The 21,138-nt window shown below is 45.4% G+C and overlaps 1 protein-coding gene and 1 long non-coding RNA gene across 6 annotated transcripts in view; one reads left to right on the top strand and one right to left on the bottom strand.

The window, feature by feature from the left end:
• The window catches only part of ADAMTS9 (ADAM metallopeptidase with thrombospondin type 1 motif 9), a 172,246-nt gene extending 155,432 nt beyond the window's left edge, over positions 1 to 16,814 (bottom strand). For all 3 annotated transcript variants that reach the window (XM_081246304.1, XM_081246305.1, XM_081246306.1), the window contains exons 1-3: positions 16,321 to 16,814; positions 15,343 to 15,740; positions 10,099 to 10,261 (exon numbers count right to left, since the gene is read on the bottom strand). In XM_081246304.1, the coding sequence (XP_081102430.1) occupies positions 10,099 to 10,261; positions 15,343 to 15,740; positions 16,321 to 16,435 (676 nt within the window). In that variant the 5' untranslated portion in view covers positions 16,436 to 16,814. The remainder of the gene's footprint in view (positions 1 to 10,098; positions 10,262 to 15,342; positions 15,741 to 16,320) is intronic.
• The window catches only part of LOC308623692, a 187,491-nt gene continuing 180,025 nt past the window's right edge, over positions 13,673 to 21,138 (top strand). For all 3 annotated transcript variants that reach the window (XR_014016865.1, XR_014016866.1, XR_014016867.1), the window contains exon 1: positions 13,673 to 14,124. This is a non-coding gene — a long non-coding RNA (uncharacterized lncRNA). The remainder of the gene's footprint in view (positions 14,125 to 21,138) is intronic.

Genomic DNA, 21,138 nt, shown 5'->3' with positions numbered 1-21,138 from the left:
CAAGCCGTAGTCTGGGAGAAAGTGTTTGTAAACTACATGTTTGATAAAGGGCTTATATCAGAATACAGTATAAAGTACTCTCAAACTTCAATAATACGAAAACAAACATTCCAATTAAAAAAAAATGGAACAGACTTGAACAGACACTTCACCAAAGAAAATACACGGACAGCAAATAAGCACATCATTAGTCGTTAGGGAAACATAAATTAAAACTGCTACGAGATACCACTACGCATCTATTAGAATGGCTAAAATTAAAAAATAAAACCAAACAAACAAAATATTGGCAATACCAAGGGCTGGCAAAGATGCAGCAGACCTTTTATACCCTGCTGCTGGGACTGCAAAATGGTACGGTCACTTTGAAAAGGAGATGGGCAGTTTCTTATAAAGTTAAACATATGCTTACCACATAACCCAGATATCTCACTTCTAGGTATTTACCCAACTGAAAACGTATGTTCACCCCAAAATCTGCATGCAAATGTTTACAGTGGTTTTATTTGTAACTGCCAAAACTTTATCCCTCGACTGGGTAAACAAATTGTGGTCTACCCATACAATGGAACACTATTCAGCAATAAAAAGGGATGAATTACTGATACAAGCAACAGTGTGGATGAACCTCAAATGCACCATGCTTAATGATTCTATTTATATGACATTCTGGAGAAAGCCAAACTATAGAGACAGAAAATGGGGGCTGCCGCAAAGCACAGCAGGAATCATTCTCTATCTTGACTGTGATAATCATTACCTGACTGTATGCCAAAACTTGCAGAATTATACACGAGAAAAGATGACTGTTTCTGCATGTAAATTACACCTTAATAGAAAAAAATGGAAGAAAATACTAGAAAATATTAATGGAAAAGAAAAAGATTTGTAAAATATTAAAATAAAATCTTAGCAGAAAAATTCTGAGGTCCAGCACATGAACGTGAACTTTTTCCACACACCACAGGCTAAGTGCATTCTCAACACGCCACTCTAATTCCAATGTCACGTGAGAGATGAGGAATCAATAAAAAATGAACATTTGCCCCTTGTTTAACCTTACTCCCTCTCAGAGTCCACCACCCACATGAATACACCACCATATCTAGCATTTCCTCCTGCTCTTTTTTTGTGATATGCGGAACACTTCATACTTATTAGTGAGCTGCAGTTGTACAGAATGTCCATGCAGAAGTCTGGGCCAGACACGAGCAGACCTTGGTTACCCATAAATAGCTACAATAATGATCCTATAATAATCCGATTATCACAAAGAACCTAACTTTGGCAGATGCCAATATAAAAATGTAGACCTCCAATTACATCTCAATAAAACTGAAACAAACAAAAAATTTAAACCTCAATGATATGAGTAAATAGCACTTTATTAAATGAATGGGTTTAGACGAAGAGAACGCTCATATGAAGAGAATCGAGAGATTCTCCAATGCCTTACTTCAAAAACCTGCTCAGGTGAAGGTCTGAAAGCCCTCAGATTAACTCCAAGTACTTCCTGCCACTGGCAGCCTGTACATCTGATGGCAGCCCTCTGTCCTAGCTAGCCTTCTGCTCTTTCTTACATCCCTTCCTTAGAGGACATGCATCTTAACCTGTTTCAGGAGGTTACAGGGAAGATGAACAAACTAGCAAGTATCTGTCTGACCCTTTTCCTTGGGGCAGTGAATGGGTTTTTGAAGCAAGGAAAATAAACCACCCAGATTTGATGACCGGTGACAGGGAAAGCCCCTGATGTGGGATCAAGGTGAAGCAGGCCACCCTCGGGCTATCTGTGGATCCAGAATCTTATCAAAAGGCTCGTGGGAGGGGACAGGAAAGCACATCATACATCATGGAGATTCATTTCACATCCAAACCTAACTTGACGTTTTACATTCCCAACTGCAAACTGGCTCTTCTGGGCTTCAAAACACAGGTGACTGAAATTCTTGAATAGTAGCTAAGGTAGGCTCAGTGAATATTGTAAACTGAGCATCTTTCTACCGGTAGCTTTGGAAAAAAAAAAAAGAAGGCTATCAAGGTACTCCAGACAAAGAGTCAAAAACCAACCTAGGGGCTTCCCTGGTGGCACAGTGGTTGAGAGTCCGCCTGCCGATGCAGGGGATAAGGGTTCGTGCCCCGGTCCGGGAAGATCCCACATGCTGCGGAGCAGCTGGGCCCGTGAGCCATGGCCGATGAGCCCGCGTGTCCAGAGCCTGTGCTCTGCAATGGGAGAGGCCACACAGTGAGAGGCCCGCGTAACGCAAAAAAAAAAAAAAAAAAAAAAACCAACCTAACACACCGCCTTTTGTGCTCAAGGACATTACTCTGATAAGTGGCTCATTCCTGGTGGCTTTGTTCTTGCTATGTGCTCTGGGTTTGGGGGCTGACCCTGCTCTTCCGAACTCATGCAAATGCACCCTGACCTTATGATAAAGATGAATCAAGGAGTAAAAGAAATGGAAAGGAAAAAAAGGGCCATAGGGAGCATAACTAAAAGTAGACCGAAAATAGTGATTTTAACAACAACAGCAATGACAACAGAGTGATAAGTTCCTTAAGAGACCTAACAATCAACTGCAATGCGTGGACCTTGTTTAGATCATCATCTAAACAAATGGACTGTAAAAAGGCATTTGGGGACAATCAGGAAAATTTTAACATAGATACGGTTTAGGTGATATGGAGTAATTACTGTTGATTCTGCTCACCCTGACAAATACTATTACAGTTATGTTAGAACATATCCTCATTTTTCAGAGGTGCATGTTGGAGTATTTAGAAAATGTCATGATACCTGTGTCTACTTTAAAATACTCCAACAAAAAGGAAAACTAAGATGCAAATGTGGAAAAACAATCTTTGTCATCATTAACTGTAGATGGTGCGTGCTGGTGGTTCATTTTACCACTGCCTCTACTTTTGTGTGTTTGAAGATGTTTGTAATAAGACGCTTTTTAAAAAACATGATGAAAATTTTTAAAAAATTAGATGAGAACAGTTCCTGTATTAGAAGTTGTTTTTTTTTACTCTCCTTTGCCAATTTTTTTGGAGTGTTGCACTATTAATACGAATATTAAAACAAAAGAAAAGCAATTATTTTCATATAAATGCCACAAGAAAGATAAAGGTGAAGAAATAAGCTCAAGAATTCAGTTATTTAAAACAGTGCTTTTCTAGAAATTGACAGATGATTTTAGAAGTCACTGTTTTTATTGACTATTAGACATAAAGTCCATCGAAAAATCTAAAAAAGGGAAAAAATGTATAAAGATGGATGAGGAACAGAAAGAGGTAAATGAAAAGAAATTAAGCCAAAACAATAAACCCCAAATGGCAGAATCTATCTTTAAAGAGTCCACTCGGTCCTGGGTTTGAGGGCCAGCTGTTTCCCTTACACACTGTGGACAAGTTCATTCACATCGCTGAGCTGAGTTTTCTCATCTGTAAAGTGGGAATAACTGGCATGTCTTCCTCCCCGGAATATGATCCAGGAGTAAATGGAAAAACTCATAATGTGCTTTCACATTGACCAGCACATGGTTCCTTCAATGTGGCCTGTTCTTAGGCTACAAAGTTGAGGGGAAGGATCTGAGGAGAGAAAAAGGCTGTGGGAAAATGGCAGCACACTGGCCTCTCACACAAATCACTAATTAGCCCACGACTACCAGACCTGCTTACATCCAGGCAGGACTATGAGGGCAGCCAAAGCTTCTGTCACTGCCTGGAACCTTCAAGCTGTCCCAGAATTGTTTACTTGAAGCCCCCCTCAGAGGTCTGCTCCTTACTTCTGTCTCTCACTCCATTTGGGCCCAACTTTCAGGGCAGCTAATCTAATCAGCTAATCTATGCTAAATTATTAATGGAATCCAAGAGGTTAATGTGTAACAAGTACACACTCCCACGGAGGCAAGCTGGAGACACAGGTCTCCGCGAGTCATCAGAGCCTTGGTGGGAACTCCGGGCAGCAGGCAACCCTCCTCATATCAAATCAAATTCTAGGAAGGCATTTTAAAAATTATTTAAAAAGGGCTTCCCTGGTGGCACAGTGGTTGAGAGTCCGCCTGCTGATGCAGGGGACGTGGGTTCGTGCCCCAGTCTGGGAAGATCCCACATGCCGCGGAGCGGCTGGGCCCGTGAGCCATGGCCGCTGAGCCTGCGCATCCGGAGCCTGTGCTCCGCAACGGGAGAGGCCACAGCAGTGAGAGGCCCACGTACCAAAAAAAAAAAAAAATTATTAAAAAAAAATTCATATAAAAATGCAATCGAATCAACAAAGGGACAGGCCAAAAAATCCTTTAACTAGACCAGGACAAAAGGGTTATGGAAAACGGTATGTTTAGGAGCTCTATAACCCTTTCTATGCCTCTGTTTTCTTATCTGCAAAAATGAAGGTTTGAGGTAAGGATTAAGTATAATCCATGTGAAGCACATGCAACAGTGCCTGCCATGCAATAGGCACTCAACAAACATTAGCCACTGTTAGTATTAGTTAAGGATGAGATTACATAGAAGTCAAAAGGGATGCTCTGAAAGTTTAAGTGAAAAAGGATTTTCTAGATGGCAGCTTCCATTTGTGCTTTCAATGAAGTTTGGCTCACAGCATAGCACCCTGGAATCAGATCTGGGTTCAAGTGTCAGGCCCACTTCCTACCAGCTGTGTGACTTTGGACAAGTGGCTCAACGTCACTGAGCTATAATTTTCTCAGCTGTCAAATAAGGATAATAATACCTACCCTGTAGTATTGATGAATGAATTACATATGACAATGTACGAAAGTGTGCAGCACAGTGATTCCATAGGTGCATCCTAAGAGCCCAAAAAATGATGGCTTCAATCATCATCTTGTATTTTCCAGCCTTTGCAATTGCATCCCTGGGAGCCCAACCCAGAAGTGACAGTACATTCTAATGGGGGTGATGGGCAGAGTCCCCAGTGCCTAATAGAGACTAAGCCATGGTAATGCCATCGTAATCCTACAGTTGGTTAGTCTAACAGCCACAAGGCAATTTAGCTGGGTGAGGATGGAGTCTCAGCTTTGACCAACTGGGGTGTCCCAAAGAAGTAGCCATGAGGCAGGAATTTTATCTTCCTGGTTATTGAGATTATCTCATTCCAAAGGCAAAAACATGGTATCTTGCCTTGGCTGTTGCTCCCCGGTGACAAGTGCCAAGGGGCTACAAAATAACTACATGCCACCACCCCCACTACTTTTTTTTGTGTGTGTGCGGTACACGGGCCTCTCACTGTTGTGGCCTCTCCCGTTGTGGAGCACAGGCTCCGGACGCGCAGGCTCAGCGGCCATGGCTCACGGGCCCAGTCGCTTTGCGGCATGTGGGATCTTCCCGGACTGGGGCACGAACCCGTGTCCCCTGCATCGGCAGGCGGACTCTCAACCACTGCTCCACCTGGGAAGCCCCCCATTGCTTTTTAACTGCATTTTTTGACTGCATTTTTTGATTATGAAACTATTATAGAATCACAGCAAAAACTATATAAAAATATAAAATAAAAAGGGAAGGACTGCCTATCTTCCTACCAATAAGACATAGTCCCTTTTAACATTTTTGTGCACGTTGCTTCAGATTTTTTTCTTTATACATATATGCTCCTCCACACGCTTCACCATCATTTTTTAAAAAATGAGCTCATACCCTACATACAACTTCATCACTTGTGTGTTCACTTGATATATCTATTTCTGTGTTTGTCTGCCATCATTTTTAATGGCTGCATAGGAATCCATCAAATGCAGACTTCATAAATCATTGATCTATCCTCCAACCAAAGGCACTTAGGTTTTTTCCAGCCTTTTGCTATATTAAACAACACCAGACTGAGTATTCTCACATAAACCTCTATACACAATTGTCCAATTACTTCCTTAGAAGTGGCACTGATGGGTCAACAAGTGTACAATTTTTAAATGCCTTATGAAACAAAACAAAACAAAACAAAACAGCTAGCCTTGCTGAGATGGGAGGTTGAGAGAGGCATTTTAGTAACAGAGAGACACTGTCTTTTAGGCCCAGGTAAACAAAACAGCCTTCTGTTAGCCTTCTCCCCTGTCTTCCTATCATTCACCTACTGGGAAACACGTCTCTGTCACTAATGAAAACAACTAAATCCTCCTGTGCAAAATCCAGGGTCCAAGAGCGAGTGTCTGTGAGACAAAACTTGGGGTGTCATCTGGAAATGCAGTGCGGAGGGTCAGCAGGAAGTGGCTTATAAAGGCAACAAACTCTCCCAAAGGGCCCCCATGAGCCTACCACTTGGCCCCCCTGATGTGCAGGGCAGGCAGGCAGTCACCTCACTGACCTCAACTGAGGACCCAGTGGGTAGGGGGACGAGTCACAAGGGCACGCCATAAGGAAGAGAAGCCACGCCACAGTCCATCCTGAATTCTGAGGGACCCACCAACAGGATGAAAACCACAAATTGATGCAGATGCACTCAAGTGGCCCACGTGTATACACACAGACACAACCAATGAGGGCATAAGAGAAACACAGTCACTGGGCTAAGAGCAAGTTGCAAGAAATAAAATTTCAAAATGCTGCATTAGGTACAGATAAACATGCAGACAGAAAGGGCTCTCAGTCGTGCTGCTCGCTGGCAGGGGGACCTTGGGCAAGTTCCTTATGGGCCCTCTATGACCAGGTAACCAAGAAGCTCTAAGCTTAACCACAGAGATCTGATTAACTTTGGGGTTTGGTATTTTGAGTTTTCTTTCCCTGGCTATGGTGTTTTAATTTCTATTTTTACAATCTTTTTAAAAAAAAATCTCCCTTTCAGTGATTGTCTACCATCTGTCCTGGGAGCTTCCACTGTTTCATACTCATTTAGTCCTGACTACCCCCTTGGAAGGTATATGTTATTCTTACTTTATGCTCTAAACGTGCTTGAGGTCACACATCTAACTGGAAAAAAGATGGTTCCTGGTTTTATGCTCATGGTACAGAGGAGTTACTCAATAAATAGCTCATGGCTGAATGAATACATGCACACATGAATGAATAAATTATGTTGTAGACTCCTTTCTAAACCCATGAAGTTTTCACTATATAAGACTCCTTCTACATGTGTCTTTTTTTTTTTTTTTTTTTCCGGTACACTCACTGCTGTGGCCACTCCCGCTGCAGAGCACAGGCTCCGGACGCGCAGGCCCAGCGGCCATGGCTCACGGGCCCAGACGCTCCGTGGCATGTGGGATCCTCCCAGACCGGGGCACGAACCCGTATCCCCTGCATCGGCAGGCGGACTCTCAACCACTGCGCCACCAGGGAAGCCCTACATGTGTCTTTTTGATAGAAGTTATCTCAGAAACTTTTTTGAAAATTAGACATACATCAACAATCAGAAATGAGCAAGACTTCTCTATTCCATCTATAGGAAACAGGTGTCACCGCCACAGTGCCCTGTCCCAGGAAGACTGTCATAATCCAGCAACTAAAGGGTTACACCTAGCTCAGCAGGGGGCTTCCAGGGGCCTGCTCCCAGGCTTGGGTGACCTCACATTCTGATGGTTTCTTGTTGAATATATAGGGTATCACTCCTGGAAATAAGTAACTTAACATCCCAGGCCTACAGTTTGTGCTCATCTGGGTAGAATTAGCATGATGACCTAGAGCTAGTTTCCTCTAGCTCGAATATTTCATCACACTATGAGAAGAGAAAATGGAAAGCAGTGAAGGAGAAAGCCAAGTCCAGGGCAAAGGCAGCACTGGCTATGGATAGTGGTCACTGCCCGAAATCCAACTTTAGTGGGAACTCTCACATTTAGCTGAACTTCTGAATCACCTGGAGCACTTAGTAAACCCACTGATTCTTGCTCTATTTCACTTCCCTGCAAGAGGTGTTTGTTTGTTTAAAGACTCTGCATGAGGCTCCCAGGGTACTTCTAAAGTTTATCTCTGATTACCAGCTGCTGCTCTTAATAGGGGAAATCCCTGAAGCTGAATGAATTGACATTTGCAGAGAGGATATTTTCCCCTCTGGCCAGAGGGACTTCTCCCATCCCCACCAGCTTTTTCACTCCCTGTGCCAAGGCTACCTGGTTTTGGAGGTTTCCGTGACCTGCTGGTCCATCCCTCTAATGGCTGCTGGTGAACTGTGCCATATTCCAAAGTTCTCTCCAACTGTTCTGAGCCGCCTGCATCTGAATTCAAAGAAGGGGTGCAGAAGCAGCTGGAAGAGAGAAACCAGAGTGGCATAGTCCAGCAGCAACCTTTGAAAAAAGCCAATCAAAACTGCCAGGCTTCTGATTCATCACACGGGGTGAAGGAAGGGCCTGTCATATCGGTCACTGGCAAGTAAAAACCAGAAAGAAAACCAGAAGTTGGCACTGGTGATTTGAAAGGTGGCACTCAAAGGCCCTCACCAATAATTAGAACCCAAATAAAGCTGTTTTGAAAAATTAAGGCATCTTTTGTTGTCCTCAATCTTTACTTTTTCAGATTCCCTCCTTTTTGTGTTTTCAACTGAACTTGACAATGACTTGTCCAGAAAATCAAATGTCTACTTACTTGGATAATTAAATTGAAAAATGAACCCTGAGGATTTTTGGAATGATAGTATTAAGAAAGACTTTTCTCTTCCTCTCTTGAATCACATTATTTCCTTTTTATTACATGATATATGTATGTTTTAGACACATGTATAAAATATGCACTGGCTATTTCAGAATTCAAGAAGTAAAGGTCAACATTCTTACTAGCATAGTCAAAAAGATGTGATAAATGTCTTGTCATTGAACTTGCCAGCAGCTGGCAGTCTTGGCACCCTGGCTATTGTTTCTGAGTACACCCCTCCCTCAGACTCCCACCTCCACCCCTTGGCTCTGTAGAGAGTCTGACTGACAGAATATTTTAGTTATGTTCCATCTAGCCCTGGTGGTTAAGAACACAGGACTGGATGGGATAAAGCCGAAAGACTTAACGATGCCATATGCTACAACTTGGCTATACCAGGTTATAAGCAGCCAATGTCATCCCTTGTTAAAGGATTCACTTCAGAAATAATAAATTCCAGGAGAGAATAGGACATCACACTCTGTCACAGTGGAAGAACCTGATACAGATACAAGATGAAACAAGTGATCATTTTAGGAAAACCCCCTTTGTCTTGAATTTTGGTCTTATTTAGAGAAGCCAGAAAGACTCTGAGAAGTTATTTAGTTTGGGGAAGCAACTTTTGAAAATAAAGAATAGGGAGAGAGAGAATTTTCAGAAAGAGGAAGTCCAAGAATAAAAAAGATGGTATTTTAACAAACACCCTAAAACACAGGACCAAATACATGGATGGTTTCTAATGACACACTATCATCAGAGAGAAAATAACAAGGCTTCAAAGACAGTGAAAGGGTACTTCAGGACTGCAGAATGAGAAGCATACAGAAGCATAAGCTTTCCAGTGTGCCCAGAGGACATACCCCTGACACTGGCTAAGTGTGTTAGCACCAAGCCTCAAAGAATCTGACCAGGATGGAAGAAGATCTATGGTGGGCATATATGCATTAGATTGACACCTGACAGTGCAACCCACAGCTCCATTCCTCTATTTCCTGAAGCCACAGAACATTAACTAAACTGAAATTGATCGGAAAATTCCAATAAACATATAGAAGTTTTTGTGCATTGCATTTGTTAAGACTTTTTCATAACCCTACATTGTAAAAAAAAAAAAAAAAAAAAAGTCCAAATGAATAGAAAACACCAACACAGCAAGAAAACACAAGCAATTGCTGATTGAGGATACGGCGACAATAGCCTCAAGACATTACTAAAGCATAATCCTAAACATGAGCAAGTTCAACAAAAGAGGCAGCTCTGCCCAGAGTGGGCTTCGAGTCACTGCTCTTTGAGTTCGAATCCTGGATTTGTCACTTATTCACTGTGTGACCTTGGACAAGTTACTAAACCTCTTCATAGTTTCCACATTTGTACTGATACAATGGGGATACACCTACCTGGCTTGAAGACTGAATAAAAGACAATGTAAATGGTAGCACTCTGTAGCCTGTGAAAGAGCTACATCTTTGTAGCCTGGCAATTAACCCAGCTCACACAGCGGGGGTCTCTGCTTAAGGAAGAAGCAAATACCTGAGGTGTCACACGAACGCCTTCCTGTTGAGGGCTCTCTGTGAGGGGTGCTGAGCCTATAGATAACGTGGGGCTTGTTTTGTTCCTCTTCACCTTCTTGCTCATCAATGTACAGCAGTGGTTCAATAAAATAATCCCCATCATGGGACCGGAATGTGCCCAGCTGCAAATAAAGAGAGATGAGAGGTTGATTTAATATAACTCAGCCACTGGAAGGAAAAGGACAGTGGAATGTTGCCAAGTGAATGGCACCATTTACCCAATCCCTTTCCCATGAGGGCTGCTTAAACTGAAAAGTCCTCCCGACATATTTGGAGAAGCAGTTGTTTTTTTTGTTTTTTCCCCCACTCTCTGCCATATCAGTACCTTACCCTTGATTGGACTCTACTTTATTGCACCTGCTATCCAAACCTGTCTGTGAGAAATACTTCCTTGGTGCTCAACTTCTAATTATATACACTCCTACAGACTGTTGAAAGAGAGTGTTTCTGTGCATTAAGACAGCCTGGAAACTCAGCTCCAAAAGCAAAAGCCTACCCAAGGAAGCCTCATTATGACTTCAAAATTGAAAGCATATGTTGACCACAAGGCACTTAAGGTGGTGCCACCTGTGACACTGGCACACGAGTCTCTTACCACCCCTTCCCTTGGCCATAGGGAGTGACATAGGATAAGACTTTGCAGTCAGGCTGCCAGAGGTTCCAATCCCAGCACTGCCACTTACCCACCCACCTTGGGCAAGTTCCTTAACTGCTCTGAGCTTCAGCTTCCTTGTTTATCAATTAAGGACAAAAATACTTACTGTCACTTATTGTGCAGATTAATAAGATAATGCGTGTGAAGTGCTTAGCAAAGTGATACCTTGTAAGGGCTTAGAACACATGAGTGGCTTTTGGTGTTGCAGGGTAAGCCTCTAACCACCAGGATATAATTTGCATTTGCCAATCACTCTAAGCACCTTGAAAGAGGTAACTCTTTCTCCTCCCCTTCCCAAGCACCAACAAGTTTTGCAAATGATAAATGGTGATTCAAAGTTGAACCACCCAAACAAAACATTACAAGAACACTAAAAAGTTCCCCATGCCATGCCGGTTGGCAGTGTTTCAAGGGAAATAACAAGCTCTTCTTTCTCCATTGTTCCTTTTCCCTCAGTGTCGGGAAAAAGGCAGAGGCCTTTGACTTTCCCCTGGACATAGGGAAATGAATGTCCTTGAATGTCAGCAGCAGCATCAGCATCATCCAGGAGTTAGTTAGATACTCAAATAATCACACTCCACCCCAAATCTGATCTACTAAATCAAAGTATCTGGGGGTAGGGCCCAGGAATTGAAATTTTAGAATTCTTAGGCATGATAAAGTTTTCAAGCACTTGGCTAAGACACTGGGGTTCCCAAACTCAGCTAAGTGTCAAAATTACCTAGGAAGTTGAAAAAAAATTTAGATTTGGGGCACCACCCTATATCTGCAGATTTAGAATTTCCAGTGGTGAGGACTAACATCTGTATTTTTTAAAAAGCTCTCCATGTGGCTCATGAACCACTGACTTAAAGAGAAGACAGCTCTAGTGTCATCTGGTGTCTAAATAAGAGACAGAGTAACTGGTGTCCAGAGAAGAAGTGATTTAACAAGTTTATTTTCACCCAGGCACCTCTCTCCATTTTCAACATACAACTCTGGTGTTCTCTGAGCACAGAGCAGGAAGCTGACTACAACATGGGAAAGCTACTAGAGACAGGCTATAAATACTGAGAAAGAATCTGGGAGCCCATCTGGTGAAGATCTGGCAGCTTTGATTATTGAAAGAGGAAACTGAGGCCCAGAGGGAGGAACTGGCTTATCTCCTTCAGTGATACAGAAGCAGCTGAATGGTACCCATGGTGAATCTAGAACTCAGGTACCCTGACTCTAGTCCAGTGCCTTTAAAAACAAACAAACAAACAAAAACTTTGAAATTCTCTTTCAGAACATAGATTCATTCTCTGACCCATGGTTAAGAGTATGGGTCAGAAGGATTGGGTGGGAACCACAACTCTGCCACTTACTAGCTGTGAAACCTCTAGCAAGGCCCCAACTCTCAAAGCCTCAGTGTCCTCATCAGCAAAATGGGCTGTTTCAAGGATTGGGCTGTTGTAAGGATTTAGATGCAATAATGCATACATAAAATACTTATTATAGTACAAGACACATAGTAAGAGTTCAATAAATGGTATCCATGTGAAGTCAAATTAATTTTGTGGCTGATTCACAAAACAATTGCTTGACTGAAGAGTAATCCTTTCTTGGGTAAGGTGACCATTTATTCAAACACAGGTGCTAAGTGCTTACAATATACAAGGCTCCAATGTGGGAGAGAAATGAATTGATGCTGACCCTACTGCCAAGGAAAAGGGGATAGAACACGTGTTCCAAGAACCATACTACAAGGGACAGCATACTAAACGTCAAAGAGAGATGCAGGTGAGAGTCTATGAAAGTGGAGACGGAGAGATGACAGCAGTCTGGAGGACGACAAAGAGGTTTCCGGGGGAACAAGATACCTTAGTTACACTCTGAAAGATGGGTATGATTTGAGCATGTGAAGCAGGGTGAGATCACCAAGTAAATCCAAAGGCCCAAAGGCTATGAGGCAGAACTAGGACGGGAGGGAAATGCAGAGAAATGCGTGAGAGCAGGTTGCCTGCAATGCAGGATTTGTGAAGGAAAGCTTAACAGATGAGACTGGACATGTGGATGTGCGAGGGGTGAGGAGGTACACTGTCAATGGTCTCAAGGGCCAGATGGAGGAGTTTACAGTCGTTCACTAGGCAGCGGGGCGGTCTGTGAAGTAAACGAACAGGGTAGCCATGCGATCTTGTGCCTTGTCATCATTAATCTGTTAGCGGTGTGTGGCAGGGATTAAAGAAAAAAGACCAGAGAAGAAGCCAGATGGAAATATTTCTTAGACGTCAGTCCTAACGACAGAGGAAGAGAGAGGGAAAGAGGTCTAGAGTCATAGTAGGGATGTTCAGAACAGGTGAGAAACGCATCTGAGAGGGAATTCAGGGAAACTAGTAACTGACCGGTGGGGTGACGGGAGGGGGGAAGGTTGGCATGACTCACTCTGAAGAGTGAAAGATTTCCAGGAAGGTTTCCTGCGTGGGCCACGAGGAACGTCAGGATACTATTAGTACTGAAACGGTAAGGGGGCATCTTGGGAGGAAAGATAAATTCCAGGAGGAAGACAAAGGGGCAAGCGTTTTGGAGCTAGATTCGTCCCTGAAGATAGAAACAGCCAGCTCATATGAAAAAACAGCTTTTTCATATGTATGCCAGACCTTGCCCCCCACCCCCCCAAAAAAGGGCCAGATTGCAAATTAAACGCAATATAAATGGACTCCTCAAGGTCTAGACGGTCAGTCCTTCTGAAGTCCCGGCCCTCAGTTCCCTGAGAGAGTTACGACTCCGCAGTTAACACGTGCGAGTTACCACCTAAAATTGCCAATAGAAACTAAGGTCCTGCGCAGTAAAACATACCACTGCTGGGGCCACTCAGCGGGGTGTGGAGGCGGGGAGGGAGGAGGAGTAAAGGCTGTTTACAAACTTGACGTACACACGTAGCCCTATCGGTAAGGTTCTGGAATTGTGGGTTACAACCTTCGGATCTGGGGACACTCTGATGCCCTGGGTTCCGGCACCTGACTTGTGCCCACCCAAACCCCAACCTTGCTAAGAACAGAAAGCTTCCAGGCGTCTTGGGGCAGCGGTGACTCACTGCAGCACCCCCTCCCCTTCGCCTAACTGCCGTCTCCGCCCACCCCCAAACCATGTCAACAACGCATGGCGGCTCTGGGAGCTTTGCTGGGGGCTAAAGGCGTTCATCTTCGTCCTCACATCCCAGCAGGCTAACCCTCCCCCGTTCGAGTCTTCAAGCTTGCCTCTCTCCCCACCCGACCCCTCGGTCGAGCAGCGGAGATAGATGAGACATCCAGATGCGGGACTCTGGAGCCACTCATAGCAGCGCGTGGAGCGGGCAGCCAAGAGCCCCGGGTAAGTATCCAAACTCCCACTTGGAAAAGGTAACGACGAGGAGTTAATCGGTGCTCTGGGGAAAAGTAATCGTATCACGGGCGGGGGGGGCGCAGGGCGAAGAGGGCCTGTGCGCTGGGAGAGTCTGACCCGCGATAGTTTGTGCGTCATGGGGCGAGTCAGAAACGCACGTCGCTTGGGAAAGTCCTAGAACAGCTCTTGCTCGGGTCAGAACCTTACAGCGGGTCCTCAAATATCAAGAGTGGAGAGGGCGGACACCGCGTGGGGCCCACTGGAGGGCAAGTGGGGCGGGGGGGGCGTAACTAAGCAGGGGGTAGGGGTATCAACTTGGATCCCCTGCTAAGTGCGTATTTTGCAGCGCAGAGAGGTGGCCGCCCCGCCCTCTCGCCTTCCCTCTCTAGGGAAACGCGCGCCGCAGGCTCTCTTTTCCGATTCTCTGGCACCCCATGGGTGGTGGAAACCCCAGAACTGAAACCTCCTCTGGGCAGCCTCTCCAAGCTCTCTCCCAGTATTTCTGCTTCTTGGGGCCACCCCACCAGCAGGGTGCAGAGTCGCACTGCGCCGCACCCCCATTCCCAGTTTCCTCCCTAATGCAAAGATTACAGGGCAGGCTCCGCCCCATTCCCCGCCCCCTGAGCCCTCGGCCCACCCTTCCGTTCCTGGGACAGGACTGGTTCCCTGTCAATCCAGTTCAGCCTCAGGGTTCCTGGCGCGTGAAAAAAGGCCCTGAGAGAACGTGGGGACTCTAGATTACGCAGCGCCCTCCAAGACACACGGAAGGAACTCCCCATACCCGTGGCTGGGGATTCTCAGCCCACACCCCCGACTCAAGACGCGCCAATGAGGAGTCGGGTTCTCCCTGCGCTCAGCTGCTCCGCTCCTGGGCGGCCGAGTTTGCAGCAAGGAAGGACAACTCTCTCCGAGTTTGGAAACCGACTTCCCGGCCACCTACCGGTGTGGGGCAACACTCAGCTGAGTCGAATTCGGACCCTAGAAAGCTCCGAAACATCATGAACTCCCCGGGGGCGGATGCGTGCGCTCCTCTCGCGCACTCACCGGTGTAGCCACCCAAAGCGTAGGACGCAAAACAAGTTTGTAGCTGATACTTAACGCCAGAGCAGAGACGGCGCAGTGAGGGTCTTAGGCGAGAGAGCAATTAAGTCTCCTAAAAGCGGGTGAGCAGGCGAGAGGGCAGGGGAGGGGTGCGCGTCCACTTACCATTCCTGAGCAGAGGCTGATGACGGCCGTGTGCTCGTACTTGGTATTGACATGGCCTTTGTAGAAACAGTGCTTGAGTTCCGCTTCCTCCTCAGAATAAAACTTTGTCTGGTTCACCCCGGGTGCCCCGAAGAGGGTGACAGTGAACATTGGAGCGATAAATCCGGCATGGGCGGTGAGATTAAATAGAAATTGCTGGCCGAAGGCGGAGAGGCGGTAATGCGCTTGGGTGTAGGTAGCGGAGGAAGAGGAGGCGAAGGCAGGCCAGGGGTCAGAGGCAGAGTTAAGGCTCCGTCGCCTTCTTTTGAAGTGTACGTTCGTGGGAAAGCGTTCTCCGAGAGCGTTCACTCGGATGGGAGACGCGATTTCGTATTCGCTCAGAGTCTCTAATAGTTTCACTGCAGAGAGAAGCAGAGGCACATGAACCAATAATTCAATTTTCCACAAGTTTTAATTTAAAAATGAAGTGGGCGGTTTCGTCCTGAGTTATTTTCCAGCTTCCCCTCCTCCGCCCACCATTTGAGTCAATCCCTTCACCTTCAGTCACTGGACAAATATTTGCTGAACACCTACTATGTGCCAGGAACAGTGTTAGGCGCTGTCGGAGCCAGACAATGAATAAGTCAAAACACATAACATGATTACAGATCCTGACAAGTACCCTGAATAAAACACGCCACGATGTGGTGCCCCCATTTACTAAGTAACTGTAGTTTGGGGCCTGGGGTGAGGAAGGAAAAAGATCCGGCTAAAAGAAGGGGGAGACGACAAAGTTCGTTCCACAGTGTGTCTCTCTCTAGAAATAGGCTGGGAATGACCTAAAGAAGGGAGAGGCTGCAAAGCGGGAGACAATTCTTTCTAGGAAAAGGAGAAGAGAGAGAGAGAGAGAGGCCTCAGCTGCGGGGTGCCCGCTGTCGGACACGGAGGCTGGGGAGCTGGCGACAGGGGCGGAGGGTCCCGGTGGCCGAGCCTCGTTACCTTGCCTCGGGTGCAGCCTGTCCCTGCGCACGGCCGCCGCGGCGTCTGGGCTCCCCGTCTCGGCCAGGTCCCGCACTAGAAGCGTTAGCAGTGTGGCCCAAGATACAAACTGCATGGTGCTCCCCACCCCTCCCCCGCCGCCCCCACTCCCCCCTCCCTCCTGCCCTCCTTGGCGGCTGCGGCGGCGACGCTAGGCAGCGGCCGCGGAGAGCGCTCGGAGCCCGGCGCCCGCCGCCAACTTTTGACTTTAGGAGTCGCTGAGGTCTCGCGGCGAGGGTCCCGTCTGCGCTCGGCTGAGCAACGCCGCCGCCTGCCGAGAGCTGAGCCGCTCGGGCCGCAGGAGGAGCCGGAGGAGGAGGAGGAGGAGGACTGCGGCTCGGCTGCTCGGCCGCATAATGTCCAGGGAGCGGGCAGGAGAAGGCGCGGAACGTGCGCTCCGAGGCGCGCCGGGCGCCCTGTGCTGGCGGGGATAGCGGAGCGGCTTCTTGAATGGGGGGCTGGGGGGCGGAGGCGGGGGGGGGCCGCGGGTCCTCCGCTGCTCAAGTACCCAGGTCCCCGCCTCTAGGAGGAGAGGGGAGGAGAAAGAGGAGGGAGCGGGGACCGCCTCCTCCCAGATCGAGTCCGCTCCTCGGCCGCCCGTGCGGGACTCGTGCTCCCAGAGGCGCCGGGAGCGCTGGGGCAGCCCATTGCTGTCCCGCCACCACACCGGGACGGGCTTTCCTGAGACTCCCTGCCCTGGGGAGGGAGAGCGGAGAAAGTTCTCTCCCTTTCCTGGCGCTCCCAGTCTGTCTCCCTCCCGTCTCCTCTCTCCCTTCCGAATCTCTCTCCCTCGCCCTGCGTCTCTGTGCCGCTCTGTCTCTGTCCCCCCTTTCCCCCCTTGTGGTTTCTTCCCCCCTCCCTCTCTAGCTCCCGCATCTCCCCCTTTCTTTTTCTTTTTCTCTGCTGTCCCCATCCCTCCCTCTTCTCTTTCCCCCTTTATGAATTTCTGTCCCTGACTACCCCCTTCTTTTGGTTTCTTACAAGTGAAAGTGGCCCAGCGCAGGAGCGCCTTCCCTTCCTACAGTTTCTCACTAGGGACGAGATTTGGCATCGGAGCTCCGCTCTCGGTTTTATCGCCTCAAGTCAAGAGGTTTAGAGTCGGGGTTCTTATTTTGCAGTTCGCGGTGTGTTTCAAATCCACGGTCTCCTGAAAGTTTCGCAACGCTTTAAAGCTGTGCTTTTCCCAACCTCCGTCCCCATCGCGAGAAGGTCCATAGCTTTCTGTACGTCTCGGGCCCAAAAAAGGTTAAGAACCGATCTGGGCAGCTAGAGGAGGCGGGGACTTAGGCGCCCCCGACTGCCTCCGGGTTTAGAGATATGGGCATGGGGCGGGGGGTGGGGTGGGGGGAGGAGTGCGAGGGGACTGTCGTGGACTCGAGGGGAAGCACCAGTGCCTGGAGGGATTTCTCAGTCACTTCCGCTTGCTTTTTGCCAGAGAGATGCTTGGAGCAGCTCAAAGGTGACACTTCAAGCTGTAACTACCTCTGCCTTGGGATGCATATTTGGAAGTCAGAAGAATTCATGCCAGAGAGGGAGGATGTGGTTGGGGGGGGATGGGGGGGATCGGGGTGGGGGGAGGAAAGAGAGAGGGAGAGAGGTGTTTAATCCCTGATGTTTCTAACAGTTTCTGTAAAAATGAGTATTTGCCCAGAAGTCCCAGAAAGAGAGTTTTCTGTTGCTTGGTAGGCTGGCACTCAAGGTTGAAAATACCAAAGATTGCCAACACCGGGGACCAAATAGCAATATTCCATACGTGTCCATTACTCTGGAAACATTAATGCATATATTTCTCCTGCAAGAGGGAAAAATGACTTGGCAAGACTGAAATTTCCTAAAGAAGTTGTTAAACCAGATAGACCAATGTTGCCATTATCTGTCTGACTGGGATTTAGGATGGATACACAACGTAAAGATGGCAAAACAGAAATACCTGTCAAGTGCACAATCAGATTTTTAAAGGGTAACATTTAAAGCTTTTTCTTAAACCTTCAAAGTAATTGACTAAAAGACATTTCTGCTAATACACAATCTTTCTTTCCATTATGTAATAAAAATTCCTCACAATCACAGTGTCTGAGGTTTGCTGAGAGTTTAGCAAGGAACAGAAAAATATCAAGAAATCAAACTATTAGGTGATTCCTATGGAAAATATTCTAGGACATCCACTATAAAATTACTCAAAAATGTAGCACGTGCTCAGTATTTCCCATTAAACAATTTTCCTCTTTTTCAATTTAAATCTCCCCTGATAGAGAATCTAACAGTATAGAAATGATTATATGTAAGGATAGAAGTTTCCTTTGTGTACTCTTTCTCCCTAGTTTTCTTTCTAGGACTTGGCGTTAAAGGATGAACTTTGTTTACGGTTCTTTAAAATTGCTCCTAATACAACCAATCATTTCCACAGCTAATAGGGATGGAAAATACACAGTATCTCTTGCAACCTCCTGAGGTGACCAAGAGCCTGGATTTCTAAGCTTCTCATCCTCAGTGAGTCTGTTCATCCTTTCTTAAGTGTTATTAGCTTACCTCTGAATTTACATCTATAAACAAGTCTCAAAAAAAATCTTAGAAAGATGTTTGAAATTATAAGAAATTAATAGGTAGACTGAGCTAGCTAACTAAATAATTCAGGTCAAAATCTGAATAATGACAATAATCAACTTTGAGTACATACCATGTGCTACACCTTGTGCATTTAATACAGCATTTAATTCTTACAGCAGCCCTATGAGGCAGGCAGTATTAGTAATTTCATTTTACAGATAAGGATATTAAGGTTTAAAGAGGTAAAATAATTTGATAAGGGTCCCCCAACTAGTGAGAGACAAACTCTGTTTGAGATTCAAACTCTGTTTGAGATTCAAACTCTGTTTTCAGCAGTTTAGTCCAAGTTCATAATTATCATATATAATGAATAAATGAGAAATGTTGCTAGGTTTTGGGGGGTTGGTTTGGGTGAGGGTGGCTAAAATCATCAAGAGAATTGTCTCAACTGTCTTTGCTATGTATGATTTGTTTTTGGCTCTCTTACTCCTTTCTCTAAGGTTGAGTATTTCATGATAATCCTCTTAATCTATTTCATTCATATTTCATGATGTTTCCCTCAGCATCTAGTACAGGTCTGGCACATAGTAGGAGCTCAAGAAATGTTTATTGAATGAATGAATAAATATAAACCTTCTATTTTGTTTCAATTGTGCTAAATGACTTCTTTATCATATTTATAATATGTAATTGTATTAATGTATAGAAATATATGTGATATATAAATAATACAAATTAATAAGTGATAAATAAATTTATACTTGATATCCTTTTAAGGAATATTTGCCACCAAATTTTAGGCCGGAAACTGACTGGAGTAACTGTTTAGGAAAGAATCACAGCTACATGACTTTTTAGGTTTTTGGTACATCTGCTAAAATTGTGTACAAATTAAAATGTATGTGTATTGAGCCTCAAAACAACCAATAAAATGTAAATTATGAACGAAAAATATATGTACATACAGTTTGGAAGTTGGTTCTACAAATAAGAATATAAAATTACCTGAGTGTAGGAGGGGAGACTGGATTCTGTAATAGCTGGCCCCTCACAGAAGTTTGCTCTGAAGGAAGAACAGCTTACTGAGATCACCTGGAGTTAATGGAAAGACAGATGTTAGCCCATTTTCTTCTCCCAGGCTTTACTGGAATTGAATGTTATTGTAGGTTAAATGGGAAGCTTCTTTGGCTGCTGCTTCATGAAAACTGAATCCCAGAGGAGTGATGATGGAGATTAGTCACTAGGGAGAGATAGTCTGGTGAACAGAAATGCAAAAGTTGACATCACAAATGACTTTGCAGACCACCAGTAAAAAGAACAGGAAGGAGATTTGAAGCAAATTTCCACAGAAAGGGAAAACCCACACCCAAATGATAGGGAGACACCAGGAGGCAGAATTAAAATGAATTGTTTCCCGAGTGGTCAGTAGTAAGTGGTTTCAGGAATAGGTTAAGTCCATGGTACTGGGTAGCATAGGATTCTGGTAAATGAAGCACCAAGCTGGTGATGGTCAAACTCTGCAGCCCTGAGCAACACCCTCTTTGATCCAGTTTCATGTTTGCAGAGTGGAGGTGGGGAGAAACTGTGTCATCTTTTACTTGCCACAGGGGAAATGATCTTAGTATATTTTTTAAAGCCTTCCAAATACTGACTCCAAGAGTAGCATAACATAGAGAAAGTAGTTTATATCATTTGTAATAATAACATGAGATTCTTTGCATTGAGTTCCTACTTTGTGCTAATTATTTACTCCTCATAGTAGTCCTGCTGTCTGGGTTCTACTCTCTCCATTTTACATATGATGAAAATTAGACTCAGCAAAGTTAAGTGACCGACCCAACACTACAGAGCTAGAATGTGCTGAGCTGGGATTTGACCAGGAGTCAGTTTACCTGCAAAGCTTGCCATCTCTGTGAATTAGAGCAGCCTAGTGACAGAAAGACGGTCACCTAATTGTTCTTGACCGTTCAGCCTTTATACCTGGTCTTATGAGTATGATCTGTAAGAACATCCTTTCTTTAATTTGAATGCTAAATCTAAAGTTCTAAATAACTCCTCTTGAGCCTGTGTGGAATATCATAGTCTGGTCTTTATGATGGCTCTAGATAGCTCATGACTAGCTTATGGCAGTTCTACAAAGGTGTTTACATACCAAGTGCTCCTTTTCCTACTTATCATTCCAGAAGATCATATTTTAGCTATTGCCTAGGCTTTGGAGCCCCAAATGAATCC

Source organism: Mesoplodon bidens (genome assembly GCF_964165515.1).
Source record: "Mesoplodon bidens genome assembly, chromosome: 10".
In the NCBI taxonomy this organism is placed as follows: Eukaryota; Metazoa; Chordata; class Mammalia; order Artiodactyla; family Ziphiidae; genus Mesoplodon; species Mesoplodon bidens.
This window is presented reverse-complemented; position numbering and strand designations above follow the sequence as displayed.